This window comes from Megascapheus bottae, chromosome 26 (assembly GCF_031878675.1).
Source record: "Megascapheus bottae isolate mThoBot1 chromosome 26, mThoBot2.hap1, whole genome shotgun sequence".
Classification (NCBI taxonomy): Eukaryota; Metazoa; Chordata; class Mammalia; order Rodentia; family Geomyidae; genus Megascapheus; species Megascapheus bottae.
In genome coordinates, this window is record NC_143534.1 from 15,257,258 (window position 1) to 15,283,194 (window position 25,937).

Genomic DNA, 25,937 nt, shown 5'->3' on the forward strand with positions numbered 1-25,937 from the left:
GGGTTATTTGAAAAATTCAGAATCATTAAGAAATTATACTAACTTGACTATAGCTACACGACTAATCTTAAACATTTAAGGAAGAGTCAGGGAAGGAAAGAGCAAGTACAGATAGGAGCTATTACTGATACATGGAAAAGAATGGCCGTTTGTTTGAAGCCAAATAGTATTTGCATTTCCCAGTGCATAAACATCCATGTTAAAAATCTCATCTAATTAAGAACTTGCTAACTTTATGGATCCTAAAACCTGAAAGTACTCGATCAACCTACTGACTATTTTCAACAGAAATTAACTCTGATTTGTAAAAGCAATTCATTTCCTGGAAGAAATAAATATAAAATACTAAAATGTTTGAGATTTTACCCTTTCCATTTAAAAGCTGTGGCATGGAACTTTACCATCTTAATTCAAAAGCACAAATGAACTCTCACCTCTGTCTTCTTTCATCATCCTTTAAAACTTCATAAATGGCCACCAACTGAAACAGAAGCATTACTTTAAAATAAAAATACTCTCAACTAAAAGAAAACACACAGGAGGATGAAGGCTGTAAAATGTACATGCAGAAAACCCTATTTTCCCAAATGCAACCAACAGTAGAAATCTTAATTGTAAATAATGTTTTTATATCTTTGATAGCACTTTAAAAAGTTTAAAGATATCTGAAATCTAATAGTATGTAACAAAATAGTTTGTCTTAGATATGCTTCTTAAAGCAAAAGCTGCATTTTATAGACAATTACAACTATGAACAATTTAAGAGATTAGGGCAACACAAAATGTTGATGAAAAACTATTTTTCAAAAAAGGAAATATATATGCCATAATTTTAACTATTTAAAATTTTACATGTAAGTTATTATTTCTACTACAGAGGTATTTAATAACACAACTGTCCCAAAATATATATAACAGCATATTTCACTTACTTGTCTAAACTGAGTTTCTGCATTGTCATCTTTATTCTTGTCTGGATGTAAAGTCAGTGAAAGCTTGCGATATGCTTTTCTGATGTCTGCAGATGAAGCATCCTGGGAGGGGCAGGGGAAAGAATACAAAGCAAACTTTGTCAGAGAAAGAAATTCCCAGAACCTTGTTAAGATCTGAGAAGACAGCCAACCAAGTGCAGGACCCCAGGCAATGTAATTTGAGTAATCAGTCTAACAACCAGGCTAAGCAGTTACTCTGACCCACATGACTGAACAATTATTCAATCTAATTTGGCTCTCTTCCTAACTTTTCATTACCATATAGTCATTTAAAGAAGACAGTATTTGGCAAAACTTTTCAAACACTTGCCTTCCTAAAATTAACCAATAAATCTTTTTCAGCAATTAAGAGATCAAAGAAACAAATTAAAAATGCATCTGTGTGCCTCAAAGGTCTTTGTTTAGAATCTTAAAGCCAGTTTCTGAATCCCATATGTACTTTGTTATTTATGTTCAATTTACTATCCAGCGGCAACCGATGGAATCCCAATTTCACATATCAAAAAGTTATGCCCATTTAAGGACAGTTACAGTTCCATTTATCAAAAGTAGTTATTAGAATTTTTTTTTTAGTATTTTAAGGAGTAAAGTTGTATTGTCCAGTTCAGTGGTCATTATTTCCAGTTTAGTTTTCAGAAATAAAATTTTAAATTATTCTTGCATTGTTAACGTAGCTTAAATATATTTAACAGGTCATTGTGACTCAGTACTTAAGATAAAATGGGTGTTAAATTACATTTTACATATTCTTGTGTATGTAGATAAAATTAGGAATCACAACTACATAACCAGTGTAAAAGGTATAATAACAAAAAACATACTATCAAATACTATTAGAATTTAAGTTTTATTTCCACTAGGTTTAATCATATTCCAATAATATTCAAGACAAAATGATAGCTATTTGTCCAATTGATTCCAAAACTGCGGTTACTCAACAGTTCAAACAACCAGCACAAAAATGTATATATTTAGCACTAAACTGTTATTAAAGAAATAAAGCTGGAGAAAGATAAAAATGAAACTATAATTAGTCAAGCTTTCCTTTATGAACCATTATTTTTCTTAAGTTTTCTGGAACTTATAGCTTCAGGATAATAGGGTATCCTAAGTATGAATACTTTGTGACTATGGAAGCTAAGAAATTATAAAATTAGCAGAGTAAGCACTATAGGTAATAAGGTTTTATCTTTCATTCTAATTGGCTTAATGAAATAGACGTGCTCCTTCTATTAAACATATAAATAAATGGTAGAAAGGGATGATTATTTAACAGAAAAATGTGATGAATCTTTTTGTCGAGTAAAAAGGCCGTAATTGGGGTTTTAAATTTAGTTTTTATTAAATTGGGACTATATCAGAGAAAATCATTACAAAAGTAAATTTCTTACAAAATAAGAGCTTAAGTATTTTTCCCAATACAAATTAATGCAAGATCTATGACATACTTAAAAATGACTAATAGGTGCTGGTGGCTCACGCCAGTATTCTAGTTACTCAGGAATTGGGCTCTAAGGATCATGGTTTAAAGTCAGCACCAGTAGGAAAGTTCATGAGACTCTTATCTCCAAATAACCACCAAAACACTCAAGTGGAACTGTAGCTCATGGAGAGTGTTAGCTTTGTGCAAAAAAACTCAGCTCCTAGGTCCTCAGTTCAAGCCACACACACACACACGCATGCACAATGGCTAAGCATGTTAAGTTGAAAAACTTGGAGATTTTTCCTACCTAGAAAGACATACAACAAGTTGCACCTCAAACTAGTGTATGTATTTATTTAGTTTACAAATGTACTAATTCTTGGTTTCTATTTTAGCCGTAAAACAAACCTATAATTACATTATCCAGCTGATGTGATAAATGGGGCAGAGAAAACCTAAGTAATATATTCAAGTATGTACTGCTTATACATAAATGAAAATAAAGTTCAAGCACAGAAAATGTGCCAGATTTTTCTATGTTGGCTGTGTAGCTTCAGATTTAGACTGAATAACTTCACAAAGAGATAAAGCATAATGAGGGCAATGACGGTATCTCATATTCTTATCAACCTGATAAAATTAAATGAAGCATATTCACAAAACCAAAATATGAGTATGACCAAGTAAAGTTTTTGTTTCCCAGACCTGCATCAAACTCCTGGTCTCAAGAGATTCTGCTACCTTAAAACTATACACACACTACGGTGTCTCAGGTTTTTTGTATTTTTATGTGTGTTATTTTTTCCCCTTCAGTACTGGAGTTTGAACTCAGAGAGGGCATTGTGCTTGCTAGGCATATACTTTACCACTGGAGTGATACTCCCAATCCTCTTTTGCAAGTAGGGGCTTGCATTTTTGACCAGGGACAGCTTGAACCCTCTACCTAAGGCCTTTGAATAGCTGGAATTACAAATGTGAATCACAACACCCCGCTTGTTGACTGAGGGGAGCTCTAACTTTTCCCCAGGCTAGCCTCAAACAGTGATCTTCCTGTAACTTCAAAGTAGCAGGATTACAGGCATGAATATCCAGCTTCAGGACTCTAATACGTAGTGACTTTTCTAAAACATTTTATATCATATTAGGGTCTGGAATCTAAACATTCATTTCCTCTATTCAGCAACTTTTTGACAGAGCAATGGGTAAGGTGGTCATCTTTATGAATATTGATATCAAGTGATCTAATGTATTAACTTGCCAGGATCCTTTTCCTTTTAAGTGTGTTAGAGTTCTTTACTGTAAGCTAAAAATGAATCACCTTAACACTTGGATAACCTCTGTAGAAAGGAGACATTGTCAGTCTTTAAAGAACTGTGAGTGTAATATATGCTCATTAAAATTGAAAATGTGGTAAGATACCACTGAAAATGACAGGATAAAAAACTCTAAGGGCCCAGAAAGAGTGAATAACCCAGCAAAACTGTCAGAATCAACTTTACCTGAACTCTAGAAACCAAAGTTTATTGCAATCAAGCAAGCACTTAACAATGCTCAGTCAGCGGATTCGGAGTAAAGGTCTTGAATATGCCATCTTAAGCTGTTGGTGTGATTCCTTCTGCCAGAGGGCACACACTCTCCAAATGAAGACAGAGATTGGTAAGATGGATTAAAGCAAACATGATTCAATTTTACTGTACATACAACATACTCACTTTAGACTAAGTAGAAAGTGAACAAATAAAAAAAGATAATTTCATACAAACAGTAACCATAGACAGATGTAACAGACATACCAACATCACACAGACTAAAATAAAATTACTTCCAAAAAACAGACATTACCTAATAATGAAAAATTCAACTCAATTCAACTGTATATAACTGTATATCTAAATAAAAACCCATGTATATATACAGAAGCTCAAAATATGTGATCAAACAAGAGAAATAGAAGATTTTAAGTAGTTGAGTTGGATGCTACTGGCTCATACTTGTAATCCTAGCTATTCAAGAGGTCAATCTGAGGATCTTGGTTTGAAGCCAGCCCAGGCTGGTCTGTGAGACTATTATCTACAATTAACCACCAAAAGTGGCTGTGGCTCAAGTATGAGTGCTAGCCTTAAGCAAAAAGTTCAGCAGACAGTAACCAGGCCCTGAGTTCAAGCACCAGGACTGGAACATATGTACAAAAAGTAACAACAAAAAGTTTTTTTTTAGTGTTTTACTTTTCAGTAATGATAGAATCAATCAGAAAAATTACCAAAGAAAGAAAAGACAATATAAATCGATTAAAAACAAACAGCAGCAGTATAAACATTTAGGTAAAGTATATACAGGGAAATTCCCATGAGAATGTTAGGATATATAAGTTTAGTCTCTCAAGTAAATTTTAAAAGATTAAAATTGCTGGGCAATGGTAGCTTACATCTGCAATCCTAACTAAAGGCTAGTCTGGTCTGGGAAGTCCATGAGAACCTTAATCTCTAACTACCAAAAAGCTATGGCTCAAGTGGTAGAACACTCGCCTTGAGTATAAAAGCCCAGGGAAGGAACCCAGGCCCTGAATTAAAACTCAAGTGCATACTCACACATAGTGTGGAGTGTAGAGGTTCCTCAAAAGCCACAGAACTTCCCTTTGACTCAGAAATTCCTCTCCTGGGCATTTATCCAATAGAGCATAAACAAGGCCATACAAAAGCCACCACCAGCACAATCACATTCATTACAGTATCATTTATCATAGTCAATGTATGGAATCAATCCAGATGACCCTCAGTGGACGAACAGATTGAGAAAATGTGTATATATACACGCACTGGAATTTTCTGCATCCATAAAAAAGAATGATATTTCACCATTGGTAAGAAGTAGAAACACTTGGAAGAAAGTATATTAAACGAAATAAGCTAGACCCAAAGAAACACAGGTTGCATGGTTTCCTCACTTGTAATTAGAATGTGCCTATACATCTAGAAGTAAACACACTGGATAGTAAAAAAAAAAAAAAAAACAAAAAACACTTGGACATGATAAATTATTCCAGACTGTAGATATTCATACAGTGAGACCAAAGGAATCACTTAAAATGGTATTTATAGAAATGAACTCCAAGAAATGTCAATAAGATTTTTGTTATTTTGCTTTTTTTCCTTTGTTGCTGCTTTTGATTTCTGTACCTTTTGTATGTAGCTTTATCTGTTTGGGGAAGGATAAGGGAAAACAGAGAAAGGGTGGGACAGAGGGTGAACAAATGTGACAGTGGCACTCACTAGACAGTATGTTGAAAATGAACTATATAATTTGTGGTAGGGGTCTGGGAGGGGGAAAACAGAGAAACATCAGGGAAGAGGTGACACTGGTCAAAAAGAAAGCACTCAAAACCTGACATGTAATTGTACATCCCCTTTACAATAAAAATAAACAAAAGGTTTAAATATTGCAAAGAAATCACTAAGGAAATTAGGAAATACCTTGATATGAAGGAAAATTAAAATAAACCATAGAAGGGGAGAGACAGAAGGAAGTAGGGATAAGGGAAAGGAAGGTGAAAGGGAAAAGGGGAGGAAGTTAAGGGAAGGAGAAGGGGAGAAAAGGAAGGGGAAGAAGTAGGGAGGAAGGTAGAGGAGGAAGGAGAGGAAGAGAAAAAACTGAACTTTGGGACCGAGGAAGAGATGATATTGTCCAAGAAGAAATGTACTCTTTACCTGACTTATATTAACTGTAACCCCTTTGTACATTTTTTTTTTTTGCCAGTCCTAGGCCCGAACTCAGGGCTTGAGCACTGTCCTTGGGCTTTCTCAAGGCTAGAGCTCTACCACTTGAGCCACACATCACTTTCAGCTTTTCTCTATGTATGTGGTACCAAGGGATCAAACCTGTTTCTTCATGCATGCTAGGCAAGCACTCTACCACTAGGCCAAACTCCCAACCTATACATCATTTTTGTAATAAAAAATTAAAAACACGCACACTAAAATTTGAGACTAGAGAAACAAGAGCAAACTAACCCAAAGCAAGCAGACGAAAATTAAAAACCAAAGTTGATTTTCTAAAACTATCAACAAATGTGATATACATACAGCTAGAATAGGGAAGTGGCCTAAGGTATCAAATTACAGCCATACATCCCTTAACAACAGGGATATACTCAGAGGAACACATCATTTACAGGATTTTGTTGCTGAGTGAATACTGTAAGAGCAAATTTATACAAACCAACAGTATATTACACATCTAGGCTATATAGTATTTACAGCTAGCTAGCCATTACAGCCTACTGTCTCAAGAGCCTACTGTCTCAAGGGCTATAACAAACAAAACAGCATGAGATTAAATTAGCCACAAAAGGGAATGACTATCAAGAGTCACAGTAAACAAAATTTATGAGAGCTGTATCACATCAAACTTTTTTTTTTTTTTTTTTGCCAGTCCTGGGCTTGAGCTCAGGGCCTGAGCACTGTCCCTCTGGTTTTCTCGAGGTTAGAGCTCTACCACTTGCGTCTCAGCACCACTACCAGTTTTTCTCTATGTATGTGGTACTGAGGAATTAAATCCGGGTCTTCGTGTATGCTAGGCAAGCACTCTACCACTGGGGGAAACTCCCGGTCCATATCAAACTTTTTTTTTTTAAACAAGCATATCTTAAAATAACAAATAATAAATATCCAAACCAGTAACAGTAATATACTGTTATTATCAAGTATTATGTATTATACATAATTGTACATGTTATATTTAAATGTACCTGGTAGTGCATTAAGTTTGTTTACACTGGGATTACCACAAATATGTGGAAAACGTATAGCACTGATGTGGAGACCACTGAGCAGCAATTTTTAGCTTCAGGGCAATCTTACAGGACTGCTATTGTTCATGTTGTCCATGGTTGACTAAAGTCTTGTTATGCAGTGCACAAATGTATTCAAATCAGAAATGAAAGTGAGGCATAGTGCATAGTGGCTTCAAGCCTATAATCTAAGATACTTTGGAAGTGAAGATTAGAGGAGTATGGTTCAAAGTCAGTCTAGGGAAAAAGAAGTTCACAAGATACGTCAATTAGTGGCTGAGGGCAAAAGACCTGTCAACCCAGAACCTGGCACAAAGCAAGATCTTTTCTCAAAAATAACCACTGCAAAAAGAGGCTGAAGACATGACTCAAGTGGTAGAGTGCTTCAGAGAAGCCATGAGTTCAATTCCCAATATCAACAAAACAAAGCAAAGCAAAAATTTTAAATTAAACAGTGGACAAAATCTGGTAAGGTAGGACATATTTCTAAGAAATTTTACCTACTACATTTAGAGGTAGCCCCCTGTCACTTAGTAAAATGCTTATGATAAAGACAAGTTTGAAAATTATTAGCCACTTACTACCAATGTCATTTTGGATAAATTACCTGATTCTTAATTTGTCTCCTATCAAATGGGATAGTCATGCTACAGAATCTAAAACATTGCTGTGATGTTTGCATAAGATACACAGTGGTGTATTCATTTCATTGCCTATCATATAGCTAGTGTTAAATAAATTTAAGTTGTTATAATGTGTATAATACTGGAAGTGACACAGTGATATATTCATTTCACTGTCAGCTAGTGTTAAATAAATTTAAGTTGTTATATTGTGTATAATACTGCAAGTGGCACTGTGGCTCACAGTAGTAAAGGGCTAGACTTGAGCAAAAGAGCTCAGGGACAGCACCTATGTTCAAGCTCCACAACTGGCCAAAAAAACAAAAAAAATACGTATATGTGTGTGTGTGTGTGTGTGTGTGTGTGTGTGTGTGTGTGTGTAGTTTTTGTTTTTTGTGAGTTCTGGGGCTTGAACTCAGGACCTAGGCACTATTCCCAAGCTTCTTTTGCTCAAGGTTAGCAGCCTACCACTTTGGGTTTTTCTGTTCATGTGGTACTGAAAAACTGAACCCTGGGCTTCATGCATGCTAAGCAAGCATTCTACCACTAAGACACATTCCTAGCCCTGCAAGGATGTTTTTAACAAGACAAATTCAAAATACATAAACCAAGTGCCTAAGAAAGTAAAACAGAACAATGAAAATAGTGGAACGGGAACAAAAATACTACAATTAATAAAATGGAAATGGCAAAAAGTTCTTTGAGAAAATGATCAAAGTTCATAGTTCTCAGAGAAGATGAACAAAATGGTTCTCTAGCAAGGAGGATTAAAATATACCAGACAGTATCTCATTAGACATTTAATCTTAAATTTCTTATATAGGAGAAGGTCACATAGCCATTTTTCCATCTTTCATCCCTTCCTCTGCTTCTACCTATTGTACCTACCAACAGCAGGGCCCAAATCTGAGAGCTATGCCCAGACAGATTGCAGATGTGACAGGGAACATTTAATATAGCTGTTCATTTATTCCCTTTTATCAGTCCATACATAACCCCAGAGCTTCAGTTTCTTGACAGGCTTTTCTCCCCTGCTATGGTTTCTGCCACACTCTTATTCTTGGCAGCCTTCTACCATAGACAGAAGACAGTCCCAAAGGCCTACAGGTTATCTCTTAACCTGTTAATCACTATTGCCCATTTCCCATTGCCTATTGGTATAGTATACTCTGCTAAGTCAGCAAAGTAAGAAAAATGGCCATAACAAATACAGATACAGGTTACAAACTCATGCCACATCATCAAAAAACAGACAGGGACACCCATGTATGCAAAGAGACAAAGTAAAAGAAGTAGAATCATGGCTTTTATCTTCCACCTAAGAAAGCTATTATCATATCCCCAACACTGGTGGAAAGTGATCTAATAGTTACTAGTTTTCCATACCAGTTAGTAAAGACATGCACATTGACATGAGGGAATGTTAAAATCAATTCACTATTATTCCATACAGAGGATCTGTCTAAATTAACTCTCTTCTTTAGGAGTTAAAATCTTTATCTCCATGTAAATATGTATGGTATATCCTATTATGTTTTATCTTCAAGAAAAAATTTAAAATTATCCACAATGTAAACTGTAATTGCTTTGAAGACATCAATCAATTCATTTATTTTTCCCATTACTGGAGTTTAAATTCAGGTATTATGCTTGTGTAACATGTCATGTTTTTGGCTGTTTTTTGCTGGTTATATTAGAGGTGGAATCTAATCAACTTTTATGTCTGAGAACTAAGAGCCTGTAGATCTCAGCCTTCTGAACAGCTACAAGTACAGGCTTGAGTTCCCCTCACTCAGCTTGGCTGATGAATTCTACTGGAGACATCTTTGTAAATGGTAGATAACTTGTGGTGCCAGACTTGCACAAGTAAAATACTGCTATCATTTATAGATAGAAAAAACAGTGGAAGAACATTAGAAAGGCAGAGAAAACTGAATTTGCCAAATAGGAGCTATATTTAAAATAGTGTAATTGTTAATTAAACAACTGGGTATACAGGTTTTAAGCTCAAAGTAGTTTGTGCTAGACATATAAATTTAGCAGCCATTCATATATGGGGGGAAAAAAAATCAGACCATAGACATGAATGAGATTTCTTAAAGAAGCAAGCACAGAGTGGTAATGTATGCAGGCTTAAATGAGCTTCAAAGAATGCCAATTATTTACTAAAAAGAAATGTTAAGCTGGCAAAGTCTAAGGAGACAAAACCAGAGAGCTTGGTTTTATTCCAACAATAAAAGATAGTCAGCTTTGTCAGCATTGTTAATTGTAGGTAAAATGAACTCTGAAACCTTATCAGCTGGTTCTGATACTAGAAAGATCACTCGCACCCTTCAGTAGAGTTGTTTTGATATAGCAATGGATACAGGTGCCAAACTATGGCAGGGTAAGGATGAGTGAGAAGTGAGGAAATGAAGAAAAATTTTCAAGAAAATTGGCAGCTGAATGGAATGAGATATGCAGCTAAAGAAGGTTTTCTTTCCTTTTTGAAGATATGTTTATCTATGAAAATGTCAATGAAAAGGTTCAAGTTGAGAGATTTCAAATGTAACCACAGTTATTACCATTAGCCATCTATTTTCTGAGCAAGTGGGGCAGAGTGAGAAAACAGAACTCAAAATATGGGAGAAAGCCTGGCCCTCAGGTAGGAGAGGAAAAATGGAGGTCTATGTCTATAGACTGGTCATTAAAAAATGAAAGTAGCTGACTAGGTTAAAGATTTTTAAAATATCTATTATACCAATTAATAGTTGAGAGAATTCAATTTTGGTCAACAAGAATAAAGACACAAGTTGATGGTAAGAAAATTGTATTCATTTTCAGTCGTGGGGCTTGGATTCTGGGTGTGGGTGCTACCCCTTGAGCCACAGCGCCACTTCTGGTTTTCTTGTAGTTAGTTGGAGATAAAGAGTCTCACGGTCTTTAGTGCCCAGGCTGCCCTGGTGTTGAACTGAAAATCTTTGGATCTCAGCCTCCTGAGTAGCTAGGATTACAGGTGTGAACCACTGTGCCAGGCAGAAAGTTCTTTTATGCCCTTTTTCAGAAGCAGAAGACAGGTCTCAAAAGGGAAAAGATATTTGGAAAGGAGAATAGATTAACCATCAATAGCTACCCTTTAAGATATCTATAATATACAATGATTGATTCTATGCTTACTTTAACCCCTTTTCTCCTGTCACTGTCTATTCATATTTCTATCTTTATACAAAACAATGTAATTTCAAGTAATTTGAAAAATATAGAAGAATGAAAACCCTATCAGGTAAGATAATGAATACATTCAAATTCCCTATTTTTCTATGTGAGAATATTTCCTACAAATATTACAATTTACATATTCTTTGGGGGGGGTCATGGGGCTTGAACTCAGCCTGGGTGCTGTGCCTGAGCTCTTCAGCTCAAGGCTACCATCCTACCCCTAGGCCTGGGCATTGTCCCTGAGCTCTTCAGTTTAAGGCTACTACCCTACCCTACTACCCTACCCTGAGCCAAGCCCCACTTCCCATTTTCTAGAGGTTAATTGAAGAGTTCTGAGTCCCAGAAGAAAATATTAACATAAGCCAAGCAAAGTCTCCAATTTAGTGGTGCTTGGACTGATTTTTGATTGATAACCTCTCATGATTATGAACTGTATCACTTTTTGCCATACTAGGAAATAAAGAGGGAACACAGTCTTGTGAAAATAAAAGTGTCAGGTCCTTTTGTGCCAGGGCTCGCTTTGAACCTTGATCTTCCAATCTCAGCCTCCTAAGTAGCTAGAATTACAGGCGTGAGCCACCACGCCCAGCACAATCTACATATTCTTATAACCAATGGCCAACAAACATGAAAAAGATTCCATTTGATTAATCACTGAGGAAGAGCAAATTAAAGCCACAATGACATACCACTACATACTTATTAGAATACTCAAAACAAAAATGACTTTTTTTTAAGTCATAAAGATTCCAGACAGATGCCAGTAGCTCACACCTATGATTCTAGTTACTCAAGAGGCTGAGATCTGAGGATTTCCGTTGAAGCCAGCCTAGGCAGGAAAGATTGTGAGACTTTTATCTCCAATTAACCACACCACTACCACTACCAACAAACAAAAATAGAACTGAAGCTGTGGCTCAAATAATAAAGCACTAGCCTTGAGCAAAAATAATACAAGGACAGTAACCAGGCCTTTAAGGTCAAACTCCCCTCCCCTTTAAATTCTGTAAATGTTTTATCTGTACAAATAAGACTGTATCAATTGTTGATGAGGATGCAGAGCAACTGCAGTATCTATGCAGGGAAGATAAACTGGTAGTATCTACTTAAGGCAAACAAACTTTTGACCTAGCAATTTCATTTCTAGATACACAGAGAATAGGAATATACATATGCACATCAAAAGTGATATATGGTTGGGCACTAATGGCTCATGCCTGTAATTCTAACTACTCAGGAAGTTGAGATCTGAAGACTGAGGTTTTAAGATAGCCAAGGCAGAAAAGTCCACAAGACTTCATCTCCAATTAACTAGTAAAATGCCAGTGATACACCACTGAGAAATTAAGGCTGAATTCTAGTTTCAGTACATGTACAGGAATTTTCAAGAAAGTATTGTTCAGAACAGCCCTGAATAGAAACAACCTAAATACTCACCATCAGTACAATGAATAAATCAGGGCCTATTCACACAATGGACTAAATAGACTATCATGAACATGATTCTCATTTTGTGAGAATAAATCTTAACTAACAAAGTCTAATTCTAAACAACTATCTAATTTTGTGTATCTAAAAAAAATTAAAGGCAAAAATAATCAATGAAACCTGGTGCCTATACCTATCAAGACAGATTTAAGGATTGTGGTTCAAAGCTAGACGAGGAAGGAATGTTCATGAGATTCTCATCTCCACTTAATCATCAAAAAGTTGGAAGTACCACCTTACCCCAACAAGAATGGCCAAGAGGCCGGGAGTTTGGCCTAGTGGTAGAGTGCTTGCCTAGCATGCACGAAGACCTGGGTTCGATTCCTCGGTACCACATACATAGAAAAAAGCCAGAAATGGTGCTGTGGCTCAAGTGGTAGAGCTCTAACCTTGAGAAAGTCCAAGGACAGTGCTCAGGCCCTGAGCTCAAGCCCACGACTGGCAAAAAAAAAAAAAAAAAAAAAAAAAAAAAAGAATGGCCAAGATTTTGAATTCAGACAATGACAGTTGCTAGTGGGGTTGTGGAGAAAAAGGAACCCTACTACACTGCTGGTGGGAATGTAGACTAGTTCAGCCACTCTGCAAAGCAGTGTGGAGGTTTCTTAAAGAGCTGAAAATAGACCTTCCCTACGATCCCGCCATACCACTTCTGAGCATCTACCGTGAACATCATGACCCAAGATATGATAAGGACACCTGCTCAGCTATGTTCATCTCTGCACTATTCACAATAGCCAGGCGATGGAAACAATCTAGATGCCCTACTGCAGATGAATGAATACAGAAAATGTGGTATTATATACACAATGGAATTCTACATAGCCAACAGACAAGATAAAATAATGGCATTCGCAGGGAAGTGGATGAATCTAGAGCAAATCATGTTGAGTGAGACAAGTCAAGACCTAAGGAACAAAAGGCACATGGTATCCTTAATATGTGGCTATTAAATCCAAAGAGTACAAGCGCGAGGACTCAATAACTGCATACCCAAAGCTATGGACATGGTAATGGAAATGTAAACATAACTATATAGACATAAAAATCTATGACTCTATAGACATAATGTTTTATTTCATAAATTAATGTTTCTATGACATACAAACCCTTAGCCTAATTTTGATTAAGTTCTAAAACTAAGTGCTAGTGATTGTATATAGAGATTCCCCCCTTGAACACTTGATTGTTAAACTTGTCATTTAAAATATGATGTAAAAATCAATGTTAATAAATTCTTTAAAAAAAAAAAGTTGGAAGTAGTCCAGGAAATCTGTGAGATTTCTGGGGGTGGGGTAGGGAGCTTGGTCATGGGGTTTGAACTCAGGGCTTGGGGCACTATCCCGGAGCTCTTTTGCTCAAGGCTAGTGTTCTACCACTTTGAGCCAGTGCTACTTCCAATTTTTGAGTGGTTAATTGATGATAAGAGGCTCAGGGACACTTCTCTGCCTGGGTTGGCTTTGAATGGTGATCCTCAGATGTCAGCCTTGCAAGTAGCTAGGAATACAAGCATGAGCCACTGGCACTGGGCTTATGAGACTGATCTCCACTAACCATCAAAAAAAGCTGCAAGTGGAGCTGTAGTTCAAGTGACAGAGTGCTAGTGTTGAGCAAAAAAGATCTTAGGCAGTACCCAAGCACTGAGTTCAAGACCCAAGACTGGTACAAAAGGGAAAAAAAAAAAAAGCATCTATGATATTGAAGGCAGGATAATGGATGTCCTTGGGGATATAGTTACACAATGGGACCTTCTGTTAGCAATTTATTTCTTGACCTTGGATAAACAATAAATTAAACATTTCCAAGTAAAAACAATTTAGAATAAGGAATGTGCAGTATAAATTATCAAGGGGAAGTAGTAAAAAAAAATCTCACAGACCCACATATTTTTGTTTTTATGGGTATAAAATTATAAGATATGTATTAAGTTAGACTATGGATATTTATAGCATGGAGCATTTATTTAAGCAAAAAAAATGCAAGTCTGAATAAAATTAAACCTATTCTAGAAACGATTCATCATGCAAGCAACACACAAATATGCAACTAGATTAAACATGTATATAATCCATAAAACTTCACTTCTCCTTAATACTTCCAAATACTAAGATGATCCCAAAGATTTAGAGTACTAGTTTATCTAGTTTAGTATTAGAAAGCAAAAATAGTGATACTAACCATATGTAAGGTCATATTTTATTAAAGTACATATTGGTGTTTAAGCATCTGATTTTTCTCTTATTAAGATGCATCCTAATAACTTCCTTAATATAGTAAAATAATTCTAAATATAATGATAGTATTGCTTTACAATCTACAGGCTGTAACACAAGATGATAATATAATGGTTTAACCTAGATAATATAATGGTTTAACCTAGAACTAGTTTGTGGATATTTACAGAAATTCTGAAAGTTACAACTAATGGTGAAAGTTACAACTAAATGCATAGTGTAACAAATATTAACAAATTTTATTAAGAGAATCAGGATATTAATGAATAACTGCATTTAGGCTTCTAAAACTTGTAACATTCTAGTATAAATGTGAAATTTAATTTTTATTTCAGTCATAACTATACATAGACTAATAATTTTTTCTAGTTAAAGACTATCATTTCTTAAAACTAATCCCTTAGAAAGGCAAAATTCAACAAAATACTAACAGTAATGAAACAGAAGTTTAAGACAGCCATTTTTTCCTAAATTATTATTAGATCTGGTGAATTAATCTCACTAACTACAACTGAATAAATTTATCTTTAAACATTTTCAAGTTCATTCTGGTTTCAATATATTATGTAAAATAATATAAATGCATGCATTTGGAAAGACAGAGCAAATGTTCTTTAAAAGGTACTGAAGCTCCATCTAGAGGCTTTTCTCCCTATTACTGTCACTTGCAATATAAGTAGCACCTAGAAATGTGAATAATATTAAAGTGTCAAAGATTTCCTTTGTACCTACCCTTTTGTTATTCATAATGAGTTTTTGCCCTAACTTTCTTAGGGTAGCTCTAGTTCCATCACTGCCATCAAGTGGTAAAAATATAAAACTGAACCTTAAAAAAAAAAAAAAGGAAAGGTAGCAAAGGGAAAATATATGTACTTTTTTTTCAGTTCAATTTATAGTTCTCTTCTATGTCACCTACTGTTCTATTTGAATTTTGGAAATTATATCTTCAATCAAACATACTTAAATATTGTGTTTTCCAATATTATCTCTCTAGCAGGGACAGAAGCTGTGAAAGAAAGAACTTAAAAGTGTAACACATTTTTACAGTACATCATAACAGTTATTAAGAGTTTTTAAATTATGTGGACTGGGAGCGTGGCCTAGTGGTAGAGTGCTTTCCTGGCACTCATGATGCCCTGGGTTCGATTCCATGGTATCACATGTACAGAGAAAGCTGGAAGTGGTACTGTTGTTCAAGTGCTAGGGTGCTAGCCTAGAGAAAGCTCAAGGATAGTGCCCATGCCCTGAGTTCAAGCTCTAGGACTGACAAAAAACAAAATAAAAGTTTTAAATTATGTGACTAAAATAGATTATCTTCTATTACTTATTCATATAGAGCTTAATAAAATGACATCTTCACCATACTCTCTTCAGTTGTCCTAACAATGCATCCCTAAATGTCTCCAGTAGCCTAAGAATGGAGAGAATTAGTAACAAAAGGCAAGGAGAAATTCAATTTATATAAAAATTTATATAAAAAATTCTCTTACCTTTTTTTTTTTTTTTTTTTTTTTTTTGCCAGTCCTGGGCTTGAGCTCAGGGCCTGAGCACTGTCCTTGGACTTTCTCAAGGCTAGAGCTCTACCACTTGAGCCTCAGCACCACTTCCGGCTTTTTTGTATGTATATGGTACCGAGGAATCGAACCCGGGTCTTCGTGCATGCTAGGCAAGCACTTTAACCACTAGGCCAAACTCCAGGCCCCTCTCTTACCTTTTTATAAACATGCTTTCCGAATTATGTCACAAAGTCAGAACTTTGAAAAAAACAAAAATGATAACTACAGAATCTAGGAGAAAAGATCAAAGAAATGAGATACTGCTGTGTGAGAACCATCATAACTTGATATTTTAAGGAATAATCTGTATATGGAATGCATGTAAAAATAAGTCAGTAGGTCTCACAATCCATGTTTAGACACTAAAACTGCTAACCTGTTTAATAAGATAGCCTTCCAATTTGTAAAATGAAAATTTATGTTCCTTTTATTGTTTTGATTAGATTTTTTAACTGATAAACTTATTTTTATAGATTGAATTTTTATACCTTTAATTATAGGTATAGATTCCATGCTAAATTAACAACATAAAGATCAACATCTTTCTTAGCAGCCAAGAACTAATCTAAGTGTTAAAATATGTAGACCCTTTAAATAAATCTCCCAAAGACCCTATAAAAATGCGTACTATTTATCATTATACAGATAAGGAAACAGACCCATTAGGTAATGACCCACAAAGAGTGGTAGGACTAGGATACTAAGCATCACTTAGGTAGGTCCTCAGTTTGTACCATTTTTGTACTAGGCAAATTTTCTCCATCCTGACACTATAGACATTTTGCACCAGATAATTATTTTAGCAGGGAGCTTTTCTATTCATTGTAGGATATTTAGAAACACCCTTAAACTCTAACAGATGCTAATAGTGTAGGAGCACTGCCACTGTAAGGATAACAAAAAGATCTCCATTATCAAATAGTCCCTCACAGGGAGGAAGTATCTCCAGCTGAATACCACTGATACAAGAATTTTGTTAACATTAAGGAGACAAATGAACCCAATGTACCTAATATTAAATTTTCACCAACTTTAATTTACTGTAGCACAGAAAAATAAGTCTACAGGTGGCTTAGAATAGTAATCTTCTATCTTATAATTAAAAGACATTGTGTTTTAGTTAAAAACTACAATATGAGGGCAAACTTAATAATGCAAGGTTTATGTGAAGCCAAACATGAAAGTAATGGAGATATACACAATTTATCTAAGTACTTAGAAATTGCTACCATTAAAAAATAAAATTGAGGGATAAAACAGAAAAGTTATCACCTTTTTATATATTTTTGCATTACATTAAAAATTTTGAGATAGACTTTTGCTATTTATATTTAGCCCAGATTAATCTTGAATTCAGGATCTTTCTTGCCTTCAGTGTTGGGGTTTTAGGCATGTATCATCACACAGGACCAAATTTTTTCATTCAAGTTCTTTGATTTACAAAGAAATTTATGTACATATATAGAGATTTTTGTAAAATAAGTATTTCCTACAGAATATATTTAAAATACATTATATGCTGCTGAATGGCTAAATTGAGATCTAACTTGTACTGTGGACTTAAAATATATTCAATTTTTATCAAATAATATTTTAAACTACATTTAAAAAAATCAAAATTTAGGAAAACCCCTTTTCTCTATCGGATAAGCATCTAAATTAACTAATTTACAAAACTGTTTTTCAAGTCTTTCATACACGTTAAAACAGAAAATAAACTCATGATAAAAATAATTATGCTGACAAGATAAAATAATGGCATTCACAGGGAAGTGGATGAATCTAGAGCGAATCATGTTGAGTGAGACAAGTCAAGACCAAAGGAACAAAAGGAACATGGTATCCTTAATATGTGGCTATTAGATCCATAGAGTACAAGAGCGAGGACTCAATATTTGCATACCCAATGCTATGGACATGGTAATAGAAATATAAACATAACTATATAGACATAAAAACCTATGACTCTATAGACATGTTTTATTTCATAAACTAATATGTATCTACGACATACAAACCCTTAGTTTTAGAACTTAATCAAAATTAGGCTAAGTGCCAGTGATTGTAAATAGAGATTCCCTTCTAAGTGCCAGTGATTGTATATAGAGATTCCCTTCTTGAACACTTGTCAGTTAACTTGTCATTTGAAATATGATGTAAAAATCAATGTTAATAAATTCTTTAATAAAAAATAATTATGTTATGATTAAAAATACTTAGTCATGAGCTTGAAAGTTGGCAGACTGAGTAATTTAAGAAATACCTATTTTCTCGTGTGTATTTGTGTGTGTGTGTGTGTGTGTATGAGAGAGTGAGAGAGTGAGAGTAAGAGTGAGAGAGAGAGAGAGAGAGAGAGAGAGAGAGAGAGAGAGAGAGAGAGAGAGAGAGGAGGGAGGGAGGGAGGGAGGGAGGAAGGGGGGAAGGAGGGGGGGAAGGAGAGGGGGAAGGAGAGGGGGAAGGAGAGGGGGAAGGAGAGGGGGAAGGAGAGGGGGAAGGAGAGGGGAAGAGAGGAGGGAAAAGGGAGGAGGGGAAGGGGGGAAAGAGGAAGGGAAGGGAAAAGGGGGGAGAGGGAGGAGAAATGAGCTCAGGACCTCATGCTCTTACTTAGCTTTTTTACACAGGTTGGAGCTCTATCACTTGAACTGCACTACCCCTTATAGCTTTTTGCAGATTAATTGGAGGTAAGAACATAAAATAAGGGCTCCTCTATTTACTTAACTATCATTTAATATTAGCATGTGATCTTTTCCTCCACTTTCCTGTTTTTACTGCAGCCAACTAAATTGCAATACTATACCAAATCTTCTGCATTTAGTCATTATATATAGGAAGTCCATTTTGCTTCATAAACTCAATGCTTATAATGTTTATGTTCATGGACTATTTATAGTCTCAATAAGTTAATTTAGTGTAGTCTTTTTCTAAATCTCTGCAATGGTTTTTGAATGTATCAACTTGGCAAATTTTTTTTATTTAAGCTATTTTTCATGAGTTCCTTTATTTATGCCCTCATCTTTTTTTCTTTTCTTAGTCTCTTCATACTTAATACTTCTCTAATAGAAGAAATTTAACAGTTTGGCACATATAGTCTAGATTTTTAAACACTTGCATACTCTTTTGTGGATGTGATATGCAGAAATACCTTATTTCATACTGTATCTTCACCAAGCCGAGTACTTTCCTCATATTAAAACAAACTCAAACTTCCTGATTTTGGACAACCATGTATTTCTTATAGTTGGGCATTACAGACTTTGAGACTCATCTCCAATTAACCAACAGAAAACCAGAATGGAGCTGTGGCTCAAAGTGGTAGAGCACTAGCTTTGAGCAGAAAAGTTCAGATACAGTGCTCAGGCCCTGAGCAAAAGCCCCAAAACTGACGAAAAGAGGGAAAAAAAAGTGATACACACACAAGGATAGTTCAGTAGCAAAGTACTTGTCAATCATGTGTGAGACCCTGGCCTTATTTTTTCTAGGCTAGTGACATGTTGAGATACTTTCTGGAACTATTGAACTATGGTAGCCAACTATAGCTTCCAGACAGCAGAAAATTGGATGGGCAACAACTGGTTCTTGTAACTTTCATTACCATGTTGCTGAACTAGGAGGCTGTTTTGGGAGGACAGATATCCTAAATGCATTTCCACTTAAATTTACAAGAGATTTACCAATACCAAATCTCATAACAAATAGATGAGTAGTATAATTTCAAATTTGTCTTAAGAACTCAACACATACAATTCTTAATTCTTTGGGGGAATACTGTACGAAGACTGCATGTGATAAAACTGAACATCAAAACTAAATGTCAAAGAGCAATTTAAAAAAGCTGTAACTCAATGTAAACAATGCTAGCAAATTCATTGCAAACAGTTAAAAATTCCAAGTCATATTAATATAGTCTATATTAAATAAACTCCATGAATTAGGTAAACTTTCTTTGTGGCTCTTCAAATTTTAGCATTTAAAAATCAAATTATCAAATAATATTCTCATTTTTGTTCTTTCCTAAGTTATTTAAAGGAAGTTAGTAAGAAAATACATCTCTTAATATTTGGGAAATTAAAAATAACCAACAACTAAAATGTACTAATAGCACTTGAACCAGAAAGTAAACAGAAACAGGTTCTCTATTGCAAGAGGGACTGATCAACATTCTAAACAGAAGATATGGAATTTTTCAAGAGGGAAGAAAATACTTGCAACCGTATTCAAGTATTTCTGTCCTCTCGTAATAAATATTTTCATTTGTATATCTTGATATAATTTCTCTTGTCAGTGTTTCTAAAGCTGATACAAAGATTTTTAAGTGTGTATCGCAATGGAATAGAGTTGGCTTGATTCTGTTACTCCCAACAGAACTATTTCTTAAATTATTTTCTTAGGCATACTAAGTATAATCCCTGATAACAGCAGAATAAAAATTATCAGCCAAACATATACAATCGTGTCTTAAATATTTTTCAAGATTTTTTTTCTCTAATTCTGTCTAGATGCATGATCACCCCACATAAACTGATAATTACCCACTGGCTTTAACCAAGAATAACTTCTACCATAACTCCTGTTGAAGAATAACTGCTGGCACACATCACTTAATCAAGGTTACTCTCCACACCATCTTCTTTGTTTCTACACCCATGTCTCCAGTTCACAATACAGACCAGGCCCAGGAGTGTGTGAGGTGTTATATAGGATAGGTTTACTCTGCTTCCTCTTTCTACACAAGTCAGGGTAGGAATGTAGCCTGGGATAAGTACTGGAGGGCCTGAAAATTATATATTTTACTGTTAACTAATGGGGTGGTATACACAGGTAAAAGCTGGTTAAAGAAATATATATGCATATATAAATGTCATGTTTTAATTCTTACGTTCCTTTTAGACAAAATTTGAAAAAGCATTTTAAAGCATATTAAAAGGAATGCTAAGTTCTGGGGTACGAACTGGTAAAATGGAAGGTAGCAATAAGAAAGAATAAAGATCAGTGGAATTAGATATTCATGCGCTTAAAATCAATGAATAAGAGAAAAAGAAAGGTTTAAAAAAAGATCAAAATCATAGGAGAAAATTATGGAGGTTTGTAGCAATAGCTGAAGGGAAAAAGCATGAACTGGGCTGAAAAGGCAAGAAGAAAAGGCCTAGCAACTGGTAAACTGATCCATTCCTCATTCGTGGCTCAAACTGTATAAATAAAAGAGTGGCAGCTTAGTGGGAAAGTACTTAGCAACTCTGTTTACACAGACAACAGAAAGTGCCACTAGAGTGGCAAATTGAACTGTGCAAGGCCAATTAACCCTTTCACCTTAGTGTTTTATACTAGCCATCTTACTTACTGTGCCTCTGTTAGATCTACACTGATACGTGTTAGGACCAAATGCAATTATAAATCATTGTTACATGTATTGATGAATTCTGCAAATTCCATGAAGCACATCCATTTTATTTAGTGCTCTGAATACCTTCTTTGCTACACTCATCTGCTTTTAATTAAGAAACACTTTCTAAGGAAGCAAGGTTATCCAGAAACTCAAATACACATGTCCTTTATTAAACTAAGAATTGATTACCACTCAAGTTTTTAGCATAAAGGGTTTTTTTGTTTTGTTTTGCTTTTGTTTTTTAATGTTAAGTTGACCTCAAATTGCTTCTAGGACAAACAGGAAAATATGAGAGTAATATATTTATGGGCAAATGTAACAAGAAAAATCTTAGTATTTGCTGTAGAGGCCTATAAATCTTGCACAGATCTTACAGCTGCTGCATAAGCAGTTACATCTACGATTACAATTTATTACTTATAAGAAAAACAGTATCTTGAAGGATAATATGTATTTCTAGGACAGTGAAAGGTTTACTGCTGATTCATTTTGCTCCTTCCAAACTACAGTTACATGTCTTTTTTTTTTTTTTTTCCAGTCCTGGGGCTCAAACTGAGGGCCTGGGTCCTTGGGCTTTCTCTAGGCTAGCACTCTACCACTTGAGCCACAGCACCAATTCTGGCTTTTTCTATGTATGTGGTACTGAGGAATCAAACTCAAGAGTTTGTGCATTCTCGGCAAGCACTCTACCACTAGGCCACACTCCCAGCCCACACCTTCTTTTAACTATGTATATTTGACAGTAACAATCATATCTTCCATGTACTCTCCACAGCCAAGAAAAATGTCAGGTACTAATAAGGTGTACTCATGTTTAACATTGACATGTCATGAAATGCTGGCATATGTGAAAAGCAATGTTTCTATAAAATATGGTCAGTATCAAAAGTAAGTGATTGTTCAATGGCAAACTAAGTCATAAATGTTATCCATTAATCCTAACAACATCCCTTTCCCCACTAGCCTTACTTTCAAACACCAACACTATTCCACTATCAGTTATTTATCACTGAATCTTAATTTTTAAATGCAAATCAAAGAATGGGAAAAACACCAGAGATTAAGAAGATCCTTGTGGCCTCAGCCTTTCTTTTTGTGAGTGCAGGCCACCCATTAGGCTCCCCTGTTTCTTTTTACCCCATGACATAACCACTGAAAAAGCAACCAATCAAAACTAGCAGCTTCAGAAAGGAGTAAAGGGAGTCAAATCTAAGAAGCAGAGCTGTGTACAAATCTGCTCTCTTGAATAAATCAGAGTATTGTGGCACTTCTCTTACAGGTAGGAAGAGAATGCAGGGGACACCACATTTCTGGTCTCCAACTCTCTTAAAATAGTCTCAAACACAAAAGTAGAATCCCACACTTAGTGTTTCATAGGGTAATAAAGCCAACCTATTTTTCCTGCACATCTTGTTTTTAGGCTATGATTTTGTAGAATATGAAACTATATATAGATGCAGAAACACCTATACTTTGTATTTCTAAGAAAATAATAGAAAGCAAATTAAAGAAAGAAGACCAAAAAAGGACATTATCTTCATTTTCTCTCCAAGCTCATCATAGCTTTACTGATGAAACTTTCTGCAAGGTAGTCAGCTAAAGTAAATGGATAAAAAAAACCCTACTTTTTCTTTCCTGTCTCAGCAAAGTGACTTTTCTCAGCAAAGTAACTTTTCTTCAATGCTTTCATTGTTTTTGTTTCTATGACTTTTCCATTTTTATTATGAACTTTACGGAGTATGTATATAGTTTCCAAGTTTATCTTTCTCAGAATCAGAACATAACAGATTTATGGCATTAGAAAGTCTTTTAGTTATCTAGTCTGACTATACTGAGAAATCTCTTGTATATTTTTATATTATTAGCTACAAATTTTGTGCTAAACATGTACTAGATATATAAGAAATAGCAAAATAAAAAACAAAATCTAGGTATCAGTCAAATCATATAAATATATATGTTCCCACTTCCAGCTGCTAAGAAATACAATGGCACTAAAAATTTAATAATCAGCTTATTGCCCATATTTTGATATCTAAATATTACTCTCCAATAAGAGGAATCACTTCCTGAGAGAAGTAACTGATTCCAGAACTGGTAGAGTGGAAGTATAAGATGAATCTAGAGCATCTAGTTGTAGGACAATGCATGGAAAAGCTCTTCTAAGAAAATGGGGATCAGCTGAAGGACACAAAAGTCAAGGTGAGGGAGTTCAAATAGGTCGAATGTGATATAATATGAGCAAGAAAATACTACTAGTAATTGACTATTTCTCACTGACTAAAGTGAAATATTCATGATGCTATTCTGACAAAGAAATGACTAAAGATTGAGAAAGCATACCTCTTCCTTGCAGCACAATTTGAGTTAATAGGTACAGAATAAAGGAAATCATTATGTGGCAAATATCATGATAATAATGGTAAGAATAATCAATGGAGGCCAAAATGATGGGCAAAAGTAATATGAAAAACATTGTATTTATATAGTCTGAAAGTATTTTCCACAAAAGAGAGGATTTCCTTTAACTTTATAGTTGGGAAAATGACCCCAAAAAAAGTTGTAAAAAGAGGTAGTCAAGCTGGGAATGTGGCTTAGTGGTATAGTGCTTACCTAGCATGAATTAAACACTGGGTTCCATTCCTCAGTACCACATAAACAGAAAAAGCCAGAAGTGACATTGTGGCTCAAGTGGTAGAACGCTAGCCTTGAGCACAGAGAGGCTCAGGGACAATGTCCAAGCCCCGAGTTCAAGCCTCAGGACTGGCAAAAAAAAAAAAAGGGGGGGGAGGTGATAGGAACGGGAGTAGTTATCAAATGAATAGAATTAAAATCAACTGGATGAGATCTACCTAGTATTATGCACTAAAAATGGCATGTCTCCCACTTCTATAGAACTGTGTTTGTGTAACTGGTGTAAGGCATAATCCAATCCTTTCCCTTCCTTGTTGAAAAGGATCTTGCTATGTTGACTGGCTGGCTTTGAATTCCTGACTCAAGCAATTCTCCTTTCTAAGAAACTGTAATACTATGCATGACCCATGAGGAAAGTTTTGACAAACTCAAAATGAGGGACATTCTAAAACATGCTATTTTTGTCAAAGTCAAGGGGAAAAAAAAGGCAGCTAAGGAATCATCCCAAAGCAAAAGATATTAAGACAACTAAATATGTAATTCAGGGCCAGGAAAATCTGACTATAGGTAAGTTTAATAATATTGTGCCAATACTAATTTCCTATTTTTTATGTGTTTACTAAGATTGTGAAAGACATTTGAGAAAATTACATAAAAAGTATCAGAATTATTGTGTTGCTACATTTTCTTAATAAGAGCCTAAAATTATTTCAAAATGAGAAGGTATAGGTAAAAATAGTTTTAAATGTTTTTTAAGTCTAACACTGAAGTCAGTGACCAAACACCTTAGTCTTTTCCTTTTACACTAAGTATATTCCTCTTTAGACAAGGTCTCTAAAATCCACCTGTATTTGTTGCTCACTTTCTGAAAATTCAGTTACCAGGATTGTTTCTTACATATTGTCACAGAACACATTAAACCTACCTGTAATTAAGTTATATGTTTAGTTATATGTATAGTTTTTAAAACAAATTATCAGATAAAAAACAGAAAAATCAGTTTTGCCCAAGTCAGCATGTAATCCAATAATGCTTAGCACTTTTTTTTCCTATGGAGTCCAACGAAAACTTTGCATTTTATGTTTTTACATTTGGTTTCCTTAAGCAAAATGTAGTTACATTTTCTCTCATTATTCCCATCCTTTCAACTCATTTTAGAATGATGTGAAGAACAGTTAGATTACCTTGAATGATAACACTTTTATTCATTTGCAATGCGTTTATTAAATACATACCACATGCACTGATCTATTTCAAATTTGCTATTAGGGTTGGGTGAATATAGCTCTGTGGTTGAGCATATAATCAGCATTTTTGAGGCTATGAGTTCAATTCCCAGCACCAAAAAAACTGCCATGAAGAGTGGTCATATTTGCAAAAGAAAAAAAAAGTCAAAGGACAAAATCTCAATGGAATTGTATTTAGGTTGGGTTTGTTTTTCATGTTTAAACACATTGATATATAGTAATTAAATTTTATGTAGTATGACTTTCAATATCTGTACATGTATAATTAATATATCTATCCCTTTGGACATTATTTCTTTGCTTCAGAAACACTGAAAATACTTTCTACTAGTTACTTGAAATGTTTAATGAGAAGGATGTGGAGACAGATGACTGT

At 34.9% G+C, this 25,937-nt stretch overlaps 1 protein-coding gene and 1 non-coding gene across 2 annotated transcripts in view; both read right to left on the reverse strand.

Moving 5' to 3' along the window:
• Positions 1 to 25,937, reverse strand: part of Dnajc1 (DnaJ heat shock protein family (Hsp40) member C1) — a 106,203-nt gene that overhangs the window by 63,202 nt on the left and 17,064 nt on the right. The window contains exons 2-3 of the mRNA XM_090319015.1: positions 933 to 1,034; positions 435 to 481 (exon numbers count right to left, since the gene is read on the reverse strand). Coding sequence (XP_090175141.1) covers positions 435 to 481; positions 933 to 1,034 — 149 coding nt within the window. The remainder of the gene's footprint in view (positions 1 to 434; positions 482 to 932; positions 1,035 to 25,937) is intronic.
• Positions 20,939 to 21,069, reverse strand: LOC150045987 (small nucleolar RNA SNORA51). The gene has a single exon (XR_016532772.1). It is a non-coding gene; the product is annotated as a small nucleolar RNA SNORA51 (small nucleolar RNA).